Source organism: Electrophorus electricus, chromosome 24 (genome assembly GCF_041902795.1).
Source record: "Electrophorus electricus isolate QZ-2024a chromosome 24, ASM4190279v1, whole genome shotgun sequence".
Classification (NCBI taxonomy): domain Eukaryota; kingdom Metazoa; phylum Chordata; class Actinopteri; order Gymnotiformes; family Gymnotidae; genus Electrophorus; species Electrophorus electricus.
Genome location: NC_137520.1, coordinates 13,262,326 through 13,275,119, shown reverse-complemented (window position 1 = coordinate 13,275,119; position 12,794 = coordinate 13,262,326). Strand labels below are relative to the sequence as shown.

At 47.2% G+C, this 12,794-nt stretch overlaps 1 protein-coding gene across 6 annotated transcripts in view; it reads right to left on the bottom strand.

Moving 5' to 3' along the window:
- dip2ba (DIP2 acetate--CoA ligase B (putative)a) overlaps nucleotides 1-12,727 on the bottom strand; it is a 36,645-nt gene extending 23,918 nt beyond the window's left edge. For 3 of the 6 annotated variants that reach the window (XM_081706721.1, XM_081706723.1, XM_081706722.1), the window contains exon 1: nucleotides 12,447-12,727. In XM_081706721.1, the coding sequence (XP_081562847.1) occupies nucleotides 12,447-12,564 (118 nt within the window). In that variant the 5' untranslated portion in view covers nucleotides 12,565-12,727. The other 3 variants (XM_035522389.2, XM_035522390.2, XM_081706724.1) reach the window with 3 other exon arrangements.
- Between the last annotated feature and the right edge of the window lie 67 nt (nucleotides 12,728-12,794).

Below are 12,794 nucleotides of genomic sequence, written 5' to 3'. Positions count from 1 at the left end.
TCTAGATACCCACCAAGAAATAAAAGAACAGTTGCTTTTCTAAAATGTCACACCAGTCAACAATTAGACAGAGCTCTAGAAGAGTGGGATTAAATGTGCGGGGGGGGGGGGGGGTGCAATAGAGAGAGAGAGAGACAGACAGACAGAGACAGACAGACAGCTAGCAAATGAGACAGACAGAGAGCAGGTGGGATTCAAACACAGGGCGATGAGCAGAAGTGGCACAGTCAAATTCTGAATTTTATTTTTAGTCTCCAGAACTTCTACATCACAAAATCTCAAGAGGAAACAATCATTTACCAGAAATCTGAAGGCTTTACAAGTGTATTAGCGTTTCTGCCACCAACGCAATCTAATCTAGTACTTACAGGGCTGTCGTGTGGTTTGTACCAAAACCTCTGTAAACCCTGCTTGTCATTTACACTTCTTTTTCTGTCAGCACGAAACTTCAAGGTGTTAGAATGCACGAGAAGCAGTTTAAGTGCCTTTGTGAAACGTTTGTGCGTATCTATATGCAGATATCAGGTTTCCGTCAGCAGCTGTCTCTCATACTTCTCACTCTTCTGCCATGCCTTCCCTCCAAGCAGTGTGTGCAGACGTGCCCAGCAGGCTGAACTCTGGGGAGACACGGCGAATGGCCAGATGCCAGAGTCCTACATGGGGCACAGGCACAAGCTCCAGATGGAGATCAGGCAGGCAGGAGAAGAGACAGACAGACAGGCAGGCAGACTGGTAATCTGCTCTGGGAGTACTGCTGCACTGCTGTTGGCAGGTGTGTAATAGAGTTTATACAGACGGACTGTTCAATATGACCTCTCCCTCTGTCATCCTACAGCTACTTACACACACACCCTAACACAGGTGCCCATTCAGCCTAGCGCACATACCAGTAGAGGATGTTAGGAGTGTGGAACCAGCTATTTAGGCTAACCTTCCAGAGCGCACATGTGCCGTATAATAATTCTAAATATTTACACATGTCCACACAGCACAGGAGTTTCTACAGAATACCAAAAGGAGTCTGTAGTCCTAGTCTAGGTGAAATGACTTCACAGCAAGAAATAGACTGTCAGGAGTCCCAGCATGCAAACGAAGCCCTTAACACTTTAATTGCCACGAGGTTTCTGCAGGAGAACAACAACAACAGGATTTAGATATTGGGAACTTTTTGAAGATGACTTTAGTAACCCGAGTTTCTGAGATTAGAAAGGAGTGTGTGTGAAGGACGGCATGGCACAGGGATATGCCAGGGAAGTTTTCATTATATCAGGTTTCCAAAGATGCAGAAGCACATGCAGGAGCGCCACACGGATGTCACAGGAAGGAGATGAGCAGTGACGAGGCTCTGTACTCTGCACTGACGGATAAGTTGGGCTTCCTGGACCAACGTATTCCCATCAGAGACCCTACAACAGCATGATGCAATGGTCTAATCGTTTTGTTCCACCAAAGTGCCTGTCTGGTGACTTTTCGGCTTGTGAAATCCAAAATTCATGACCTTGGCAAACCAGGATAATAGAAGGATATCCTGGAAAACCAGCATAAGTGGAAGAGCTATCAGTTAAAAATATTTAATAAATTACAAACAGCAGGTGGAGAATTCAATGCTGACATTTTCTGTAATGAATATTTTACAAACATATTTTGCAAAGTGCACACTGCTAAACCCAGCACTGATACAGGTACAGTGCAAGACAGTGGTGCACCCCAGCAAACACAGCACAGCTCCAGTGCATGGTGCATGGAGGTGCACGTGGGTAAATCCAGCGCAGCTCCAGTGCACGGTGCATGGAGGTGCACGTGGGTAAGTAAATCCAGCGCAGCTCCAGTGCACGGTGCATGGAGGTGCACGTGGGTAAGTAAATCCAGCGCAGCTCCAGTGCACGGTGCATGGAGGTGCACGTGGGTAAATCCAGCGCAGCTCCAGTGCACGGTGCATGGAGGTGCACGTGGGTAAATCCAGCGCAGCTCCAGTGCACGGTGCATGGAGGTGCACGCTGCTAAGGCAGACCACGTTGTGCACGGTGTAGTATTGCTACTGCGGTGTCACCCGTTTCCGCCCCCTTACTGAGGCTGTCCCTGCAGGCCCCAGAATCATTTAACCTTGTAAATGGTGACACGGCAACAACGCGACTCGTCCTCAATGTGACTGATGAACAAACCTAGGTGTAAGTCAGGAAAAAAATAACTCATGAGAGAGAAAGCACAAGAACATCCTAAGTGAAACTATTGTATGCGCGCATGCGTGCGTGTGTTTCTGGTGCAGATAAATGCTGGCTCTTGGGGATATGCAGTGCTGTGGTTGTGGGAGACGTGGCCTGTACTGAACCTGACCTGGCCCGGGTCACTCAGACAACATACAGGGCTCCACCTGGTCTCCCCGCCGGGCTCTCCTTGCCAAGCCTTCACCACCCCTCCTCCTCCAGGTCTCGCGGGTAACCTGATGCCACCTGGATCTCACCGGGCCCGTTTCAAGTATTACATTATCACCCGATTGTGATCGTTTGAATGTAAAGTAAATCAAATTTTTGTAGCGACAACAACCATGACGACAGTAGGGCAGGTTTCCATGAGTTGAGTTGCTAGGTGATGAGCCTAGCTGAACACAAGGTTCCAACATCAGAGCCAAACACGGTAAGAGAGAGATGGGGTCTGGTCGCGTAACCTATGCGACTGTGGTACAGCGAGCCCATGAGAGGTGCCAGTAGGTGACTCACAAGCACGAACAAGCAGCTTCCTTTATTTATAGCAGAGCGCCGTCCCTAGTGGTGCGGGAGCGTGCATGGCCGCTCCGGGGAAGGTTCTGCTGAGTCTCAGCATATCCACCTTCCCTCTACTGTGTAACACCCTAAATCCTGTGTTCTCCACACAGACAGCGTACATGCCAATGCCTGGACACAAACATGGCCACAGCACATTCACTGCTTGGAAGAGGAAAAAAATAAATAAATAAAAACAAAAAAGTAACATGCCCATATGGTGTCAATGACTTATTCCGAAGCCTTTTTTTCTGTTACAGCCTGTACAGGAATTTTTTATAATGACTTTTAAACTAAACGTGAATGCGGCAGAGCAGGAACTGAGCCACCAGGCATGCCCGAGTCTCTCCTGACAGAATGTTCAGCATATCTGCCAACGCCGGGACGCCAGCGTGATGTTGCCTTGGGCGAGAGCTGGTCAACATGTTAAGTCTTTGATGCCCAGAATCTGCAAAGCCTGCAAGGAGCAGGACTGGTTGCACTGATCTGCTTTCCTCATACTGCTCTGTGTATTTGCAATACTGGTGCCAGTCATTTGGTCATTTTTGCATTGCATTTCAGCAATAGGCAGGGCATGTAAGCCTGTTATTTATGACATATCCTGGCTCTCAGTGGGGAGGTCCAGGCCAAGGAGACCAACCAACAGACAGCGCTGAATTATAAAGAAACCTATACCTGGGATATATACATGCATACATACTCACTCATTGATATGAATGTGTGCACCATGTCTGCCTGGCCACTGCTGTACTGCATTACATCACATGCATGTTAGATGGCAAGGACCGTGATTAGGTAATACGGCTAATTCACAGGAAATTGTGGAGGAAAAAAATAGATCTTAGGCAAGCAACATATTTTAGTTCCAGGGGAAACTGACAAATAAATGGTAGACTAAGAATAAGAATAAGAATACTTATTTCCTTGTTTGGAAATGAAGTCACCAATTAAATCCATTTTTAGACTCACCTCATAATACAATTGAACACATTTGGTGAATGTGATCCAGGTAACAAGCATCCTGTGTTGGTAAACATGTAGGCCCAGGGGTTTCTAACAGCTTCGTATAGCCACTATGAACAGACAACTTAGGAAAATGGCAAAATTAACATTACCACTGACTTTACTTTTCAACTTAGAACAGGGTGTTATTTCTTTCTAGTACAGTGCAGTTTGGCTATTCTGAAACAGTCCTAATCCATCTGAAGCACAACTGCTCAAAAAGGTGTGGCTGTAGCATTTAGCAGGTGATGTTATTTTAGGATCATGCGGTGTACTCCTCAGAGACATGACACGAGTAACCGCAGGACATGAAGGTTGCAAGAGGCCCCTCTGACTTCTGTGACCACGTGCAGCGCCTGTCAGAGGGTCTAGTGGGCAGCGGCTGCCATGGTGGAGCCAGTGGGGTCTGAACTCCTGGGTGGGACAGGAGACTCAAACACAAACGAGCGGAGACCACATACACCCGCACACAAATGCACAAACATGCATTTATACCCACACACGGTCACACACGCTCGACCACACACACTACAAACATAACTACTGGTTGGCCAGCACACCAGAGGATCCCCAGCTGCTGTGAGGAAGCTCACTGTTGTTGATGAGGACACCAAATAAGAGAGGAAGAGGAACAGTTTCTTTTGTACGTACAAAGTAATGAGCAATCAAAGTTCTCTCACTGTGGTAGAGGAACAAACCAATTTACCAGCCACACTGTGTTTTTGAAAAATGTGTATCTGCACCTCTGTGTGGAGAGACAGACAGAGAGAGAGAGAGAAAGAGAGAGAGAAAAAAACCTTTGGGGGAGGGGGGGGGGGTGAAAGGAGTCACATGTTTCAACCTCACAGACAACAGAGACAGGCAGCCCAGTCAGCACAGTGGCCTTAAGTCAGTCACATGCGGGGTTCCTGTGCCCGTGTACTTAAGGAGCACTACCGTCATCCACGCATGCCGACCTGAATGGTTAGAGAAAGCTGCAACCACACAGGGAAGTCCAACAGGGCTGGAATGGCACCAGGTTCCGACTCAGCACAAGCTCAGCGCAGACAACAGACAGGTGTTTCTGGTTGTAGGCAAGGGCCTGCTGATGTGACAGTAGCTTGTTATTTGACCAGCCTGTGCAACCCTAATTAACACATGGCCTCGGAATTACTTCTGCAAACAACGGCCGTTAACGAGATCTGCGATGTGCGATATTGACTTAGGGCTGGAGCTCATGTTTTGGGTGGGGGGGTGGGGGTTCAACGTTCAACCTGGTGACGGTCCACTGCGTCATTCCATGGCACGTTCTCCCGTGATCCCATGCTCATCTGTCATTCCCACTCCTTGGCAGGTCACCTAGATCCCGACCACTTGCGCAAACAGGAACAAGAGTCACGTGGCAGAAACCCGAACTCCTCTCCAAGAACCGTCGTTCAGGGCCTATGCTACGCCCCAGCTCATCCCAACAAATCCTTTTAACTTTACTCCAAGGCGCTCGCAAAGTCAATGGACTGTTTGCTTGCAAATGGTGGTGACATCATTATCAGGCTATAAAAATAGCAGGTTAAATGTAGTGAACGAGGGAAAAGCCCAGTGCTCTGAGCTGGCTTACTCAGTCCAGAGAGGCAAGCAGACCGCCACGGCAAGCACGGAGGACGATTAAAACACTACACCATCAAAAAAAAAAGGTGACGCAAGGTTATAAAGTGCCTGCCAAAGAATGGCACATCCCATCTCCATATGCTGAAAACAAGAAGCATGAGCAGACATGAGTGGGTGTGTCAGAGGCAGTCCAGAGGAGGAGCAGGCACCCACGGCTCTCCGATCCGGAGTCTGTTGCGAAAGAGGACGGGAAGCATAACGTTTCTGTCATCTCTTGCCCCTCTCCGTGACGTTGTACGCACACACGTACACACACGACTCACGTGCGTGCGGTTAGGACAAAAAAAACAACACTTAAACGGGCCCGCATGCGCCCGCCAACGCATGAAGAGCTGACTGTACAGGAAGTGACAAAGAGCGAGGAGCCTAAACACGCTCTCTGATCCTCCTTGCCTTCTTCCTCTGTAAGGGCCCGGGCACATTTTCCCGACGGAGGTTTGCACTGCACTTCACGGGCCCCAGCCGTCTCTCATTAGAATGCTCAGGAGGCCACATGGCAAAACGGTGCAAAGCTTTAAAGAATGTCATCTGAAATCACATCCTAAAAGCTTGTGTCCTCATCTGGTTTTTTTTTGTTTGTTTTTTTTTTAAAGTTTCCATCAGCATGTTTTGGTCCTTTTGTAAAGTCAAATGTCAAATACTCTGTCAAACATTCCAGCATTCTCTCATATTCACCATATCAGCGTTGGCCTTGAAACTGGCATGTGAACAGTTGCTGGTGGACCGCTTAACGCTGTCCACGCCCTCTCTCACAATCGGCCTGCTAATGATCTAATGAGCTAACCCAGCGTGGGCCACAATGCAGCTGAGGGCGAGCGTGAAGTGTGAGGGGTGGAGGCTGGATGTGGGGGGGGGTCGGGTGGGGGAAAGAAGAGATAAATCCTTGAGGGAGAAGGAACAAGTGTCTGCTGAATGGGCTTTTTGTTCCAAGCTAATAAGAAGCCCACAGAAGACCACTTAAACTCACATACTTGTTTTTTAAGTATTCAGGGTAGATTTTATTGTTACAAAACTGAAAGGAGCTTCCCAAGCATGTGTTACGCCTGGGAAGTGGTAGCACAGTGGTTAAGGTACTTGACTTGTAATCAGAAGGTTGCCAGTTTAAGCCCCACCACTGCCAAGTTGCCACTTTTGGGCTCTTGAGCAAGACCCTTAACCCTCAATTCTTACTATTATTACTGAGTAATACTGAAGTCACTTTGGATAAGTGTCAGCTAAATGCCATAAATGTAAATGTACACTTTGAGCCAAATGACATCACTCATCAAGTTTCAATTCCCTACACATACGAAGCAAACATCCGGGCTTGCAGTCTGCCTTGGTCCTCGTTGCTGCTCCGTGCAGTAGAATTATACATGACCCCTTCATCTGAAACGCTACAGTCCTCCAATAGAAAGCCACGCTGCGAGTGCATTCACACCATCCCAAATAAAATCAATTCTTTTTTTTCGAAGAACAATGGATCAATGGATCTGGGAAATAAGCAAACAAACAGTTCTGTTTTCCTACCTGTAACTTCCCTCAGAACTTCACTAAGGCCACCTTAATTTGAGTCAGCGTGTTAGCTAGCAGGCCAGGGGAGTAACTCGGCTCGCACAGCGCTATGACTCACAGGTAAGAAGGTGGTCATTTGTACTGTAGCGCTGAAGCCCACAAGTGAGAACACACTTCATAAGTCCAGGAGTCCTCAGCACTGGTGCCTACTAACCACTGTGGTCACAGTGAGCATGACATCTCTGTGTGGGGTAACAAGTGGAGTCTAAGCACAGAGAGATAAAGTTACATAAAAACTCACTGCTTAATGGTTGCCAGTTTTACACTTAATTTGTACCTCTGCCAAATTCTATGAAAAAAAGGAGTCCAAGAGGAACAGAAATGCTATCAGTTAAAAAAAAAAATTACAGTATGCCTGAAACCTAACAATACTTAGAGCTTCAGATAGCACACATCAGAAATAAAGACAATACTATAAAAGACTAACATTAGGTCATTGAGGGTTTCTTATGATGACTGACTGTGGGAGTCAGTGAGCTTGTATAGTATTTGTGGTGAGTGGGGTGAGTCAGTGAGACTGTGCAGTATCTATGATGGGGGTGCGAGAGATAAGGTGTGTGTGTGTGTGTGTGTGTGTGTGTGTGTGTGTGTGTGTGTGTGTGTGTGCGCGCGCACGCTGGGGGATGGGTCCCAGCTTGTGTTTGATGTTTCAGTTCAAACCAGCTTCACACACTGAGGAAGCACAAAAATTGATCGAGGGCAGCCAAGTATATATCTTACACATGGTCCAGTGGCGAGTACATTGTTTGGTGGGGAAAAAAGGCCAGTTTTCAAACAACATTGTTCATTAAGGCTGAGCTCAGTGACACAGGAGCTTTCAGACAGGTCCCAAAGGAGGAGCACACAAAGTAAGCTAACAAAACCAGACAAACCTGGTTCTTTCAGTTTGCATACGTGTGTGTTTGTGTGCACACGCGTGTGCGTAACTTCTCCCTGGAGGGCAAACTGTGGCTGTCAGTACCACAGAAACAGAAACAAAGGCAGACATTGTGAAAAAGCCGTAGACAAAGACAACTGGCCAAAGCGCACTCTTGTTTAGAGGGAGAAAAAACACACAAAACTCTGTCAAGTTCTGACCAAGACGGGTCATCTGTATTCACCCCTAGTTTAGAGCCTGTGGTGGAGGAAACCTGTGTCCCTCAAACACATGTGCTGGTGTGACTGGGTTCAGTTTCCAGATCATCTTCATGCTGGTATGAGAAGCAGTGATGTGGGTTGTGTTTTCCACCAATTTACACACCTGGTCAGTTTACACACCTAAGCTAAGGGCACGTAGCACAACCACAGCCTTGAGTCCAACCAGCATTCCAAAATTGATTCCAACCACAATTCCAACCAGGAGAGCCTCTGCAATGCCCCATGCACTGGACTAAAGCTAACTGGTCACACACACCATGTGATATACCAGTGGCAAACGATACGTCATAGCTCCAAGGTACAACTTGCTACAAGGAAATGGATGACTGTGGTTTTAAAATATGCTGCTGCTTCCCCAAAAATGGCAGGGCTAGTTCCCGTTCCCGTCACCATGCTGGTCATGTGGGTGAGTGTGGTTGAAGTAGCCTCTTAAACTGCAGCTATGCCGACTTCACCTACTGCACAAGGAGCAGGACTCCTCACCCGAGCTCAAAGGGGGGGGTGAGTGGCCCATCCCTACTGCGATTAAAAGAAACCATGTAAATAATTCAGCCTCGCCACCCGGCGGGACCTTGCGGGAGAGAGAGACAGAGAGAGAGACAGAGAGAAGAGGGAGCATTAAATATTCAGGGCTGAAAGGCAGCCTAGATACGCTGGCCTTACGTAAGCTATGCTGGAGGGAGACTTCCCACTGGACCCAGGAGCAGGAGTGAAACCTCACCGCCTTTTTGTGGGAAGGAAAGAGAATCTGTGAGAAGCTTTGGACATCTGATCATCTGCCCATCTGTCTGAATGTCCATGTCTATTATGCCATGTCTGTTTTAGGATATGGGGAAATGCCCCCAAGGATCTGAAAGTATGGAACAGATTTAATGTTAGCGGCCAGAAAAAAAAAAGTCTATTTTCAGTACAGTTTATTTCTGTTTTAGGAACGCCACTGACACTTATGTATGCACAACAGACACACCAATATAGGAAAGTTTACTGTTTATTTGGGCGATGCCTATAGGCTGAAAGAAAACCTCTGCTAGATAAAAATGTCCAAAGAAACAAAACAGTCTTTATTTAAAAGATGGAGACAGGCTGGTCATGTGACCAGAATACCTCTGCATGCAAATTGGTCTAGGCACACAGCTGCTGACAATATTTAACACTTGCAGGATGTGGCAGTGGAGGAAAACAAAGGGGAAACAAAGGATTCCCTAGTTTTACCCGAGATGTAACCAGCCTGTTGGTTAGAGGCAAGAAATCAGACATCCACTTCCTCCAAATCTTTTTTAAAAAATGTGTAGCCTGCAGTTGCTGTAGCCTAAATACTATAGATTTTAGTAGCTTGCTGTGTAGCTATTCTGTGGTGCTTCACAGTCAGAATGGCCTATATGACTGAGCTACACAGAGATTCAGACAGACAGAAACACAGAGACCAACATCTAAATACTTTGGGCCTTAGAGAATGTGCCTCTCTAGCAGCAGTAGCTGTGTTAAGGAACACCGCTTCCAGAACCACAATCAATACATATTAGACCTTCATCACAACACGCACTCAACAAGCCACTTATCCTTCTGGACTCCATACGCCACAAGCACTCCAGAAACACAGAGGAGACACCGCCTACATTTACACGTCTGCACGCAAAGCTACATGCAGTCACTAACGTAATCTGAGCATCCAGATAGCCCAATACATTCTCCTTCTTCTATGAACTGCTGAGAGGTGCTTATGGTTAACTGCTCTCTGGGAAAATGTCAGAGAGCAAGGTCAGGATCAGACCAATCATTTAAGACGGAAAACGGGGATTAATTTGCTAAAAATATGTGGGGGGAGAAAAGCTAAAATCTCATCATGAGTTCAATGTGTTCTCTCTATGGGCACTATCCAGAAAAAAGCCGATGTGATACTGATGTGTAAATAGCCAAATCTGAAAAAGCCCCTTTACTGAAGAATATGGCAGCATCCCAAGAGAAATGTAAACAACAGCATAGTTAAAGCACAGTTAAAGCACAGCCTCATCATAGACAATAGATGATGTGGCTGACAAGTCTCGCAGGAGTGCAACTTCTCTAGGTAACTTCCTTGCAGCGCGTCACATATGTAATGTACATCAAGAGCATAACTCTCTTTCTCCCTCCAATACACACACAAACACACACACACACACACACTCATGGTGTGGCTGAAATGCGCATACTCTGAGCTGCTCATTTCACTACACAAAGCTTTAAGCTCAAAGGCCTAAATGCCAGTCCGGCTCCTAGCCACGGTGCTCCCAGTTGGCTCAATGGTGCCCATTGTGTCTCCAGGGCCACTGGGGGCCTGCAGAGCCAGCGCGCTCTCTAAGCGCAGATTTGGCCAGCCTCCCTCCTCTGTGGAGCAGTCCAAGCCCAGCAACCAGGCGCGGGGTACTTCCACTCTCTGTGTCCGATGCACGCCTGCCACGGCTACAAGTGGAAAATCATCGAGAGGCCAAGAAGGCCGAGGTGATCAGCAGGCTTGGCAACATCATACCGTGACCACGGCAACGCTGCTCTGCTACGTTCACCTGTTAATACTGCTGGCTTTTGTTTTGTAGCCAATGGGACACTTTTCATCTGGCCACGTTGACGGACAGAAAGGACGGACGCTGCAATATAAAAATATTATCACATTCTGAACAGGTCCAAACAGTCAAATAATGGCAGTTTCTACGGAGCAGATGTGTTTAACTTGATCTAATTCTGAGCATATACACATGACCGGCTAAAACTCAACAGGCTAGCATGGTGATATCAGTGGTGAGAGGAGGTGTCAGCATAAAAGTACAACACTCGTCTCTGCTGGGCATGTTGGGTGGGGTACTGAGGGGCAGAGGGGCCAGTTCACTGGGTCTCCGCCCCAGGGCCAGCTACTACCCCAAAGAAAGGGGGTTCAAAGGAGCCTACTACTGCCTCCCAAACCACCACAAACACTCAGGCTCACCGACCTGCCCCCAGGTCCTAAAACCACTCACACACTCCAAAACAGAAGCTTTCATGTTGGTCTTCACACTTTAAGGCATCCAGTTCAGAGCACCAGCATGTGGTTTATAAAGCCTTGTGCCAACCTTTTTGTTTTGTTTTCCACATTCACTGACCCTTGAAGTTGTGTGATCTAGCTGAATAATAAAGAGCCAGAGGTCAACAATTGCCAGTCTGGTGCAATACGTCCTCGTTCAAGTAGTGTTTACTGTTTTTATCATCGTTTCTCCTCTGATTAAAGTTGCAAAGACCGTTTCTTATCGACAGGCACGACAGAACATTACTTCAATCTGTAACCCACACAATGAGTGGTCCCAGTTGTGTAACAGTATTACTCAGTGTGAGTCCTCACACAAACAGTGAAGCATGAGCAGGTTAATTATATTGTGTGTAATAAGGGCCAAGCTAGGAAGTACAGCCCTCCATAAGTACATTAATACACACCCCACAACAATAGCTATTGTGCTTCAAACTGAATTAATGCTGTTAAGACGAACCTGCAACAGCAAGCGTGTGCTTTAATGGATAATTAACTTGCTGAGGTATCAGAGTAACTGATGACTGGTTTCCAGGGGCATACAGAGAAAATACACTGAAGTAAGGCTAATTTTTTTTAAATACAATTATCTAATTCATAGCTTATTTTCGAAAAATTGACATTACGTCCAGCACTACTGATTGTTCCATAGCGTTCCCAGTTTCATACGGCAAATGGTTAGCTACCTTCCGTTCACGAAGACTAAGACGACATTTGCTAAACAAGCTAGCGTTAGTTTACTAAATTAAAGAGACGGGACATTAGGAGAATATCTACTGAGGACACACAGATAGCCATCTAACCTAGCGTTCACTGCACCGAAGACTCAATGCTACTGTGCCCTTGACTGTTTTGTATCCGAAACAAAAGACTAACCCTACATGAATTTCCGCAGCACAGATCCGCTAACGTTACAGAAGGCATAAAGAAGGAAGGATAAAGATTACTCACTTTCTTTGTGCCTAGTGTGTGAAGGACGTGGTCAGTTAGCTAACACTAGGCTATTTTGCCCACTAGTGAGGACACTCACTCAACAACGTTCCTGTCCATCTTAACGAAGCGAACGTATCACAGGCTAGAAGGTTACCTGGCTAGGACCAAGCTAGCTCTTATTAGCCAGCGAGCTCATTTCCACGGGTTCAGAGAAAGGCTTTAACCGCCTAACTCAGCGCTAGCGGGCTATTTTACCTCAGCATGCGGACGCTTCCTGTGGCGGCACCTAAGGGGACGACACTGACACGCCGCTGGTTTGATCCGTGAGTTAGTGTGAAAACAGCTACTCGCTTCGGAGAGGTCAGTCACATCTCCCTCAGCTTTACCTTCTGAGAGCTCCGACTTTCCCTCAGCTTTACCTTCTGAGAGCTCCAACTCCAGCTCCGCTAGCTGGTCCTTGACCTCCTTTGGTAAAGCCGCCAAATCCACGCCACGGTCCGCCATCGTCGCGTCAGTAACGAGCAAGCTCGTTCAAGTTTGATTAAAAAATGTTGACGTTAGTTGAAATCCACCCCACGCAGATCAAGACGTGAAACATAGGTTCAAACGTGAAGAAGCGCCCCTCCGACCAACGGCTCCCTCCGCCATACTGTGGGAACTCTCCAACGCCAGAGAATGGTCACGTGACCGCGCTTACTCCGTACAATAAGCTCGCGGCGGCCGCAGCATTTGCG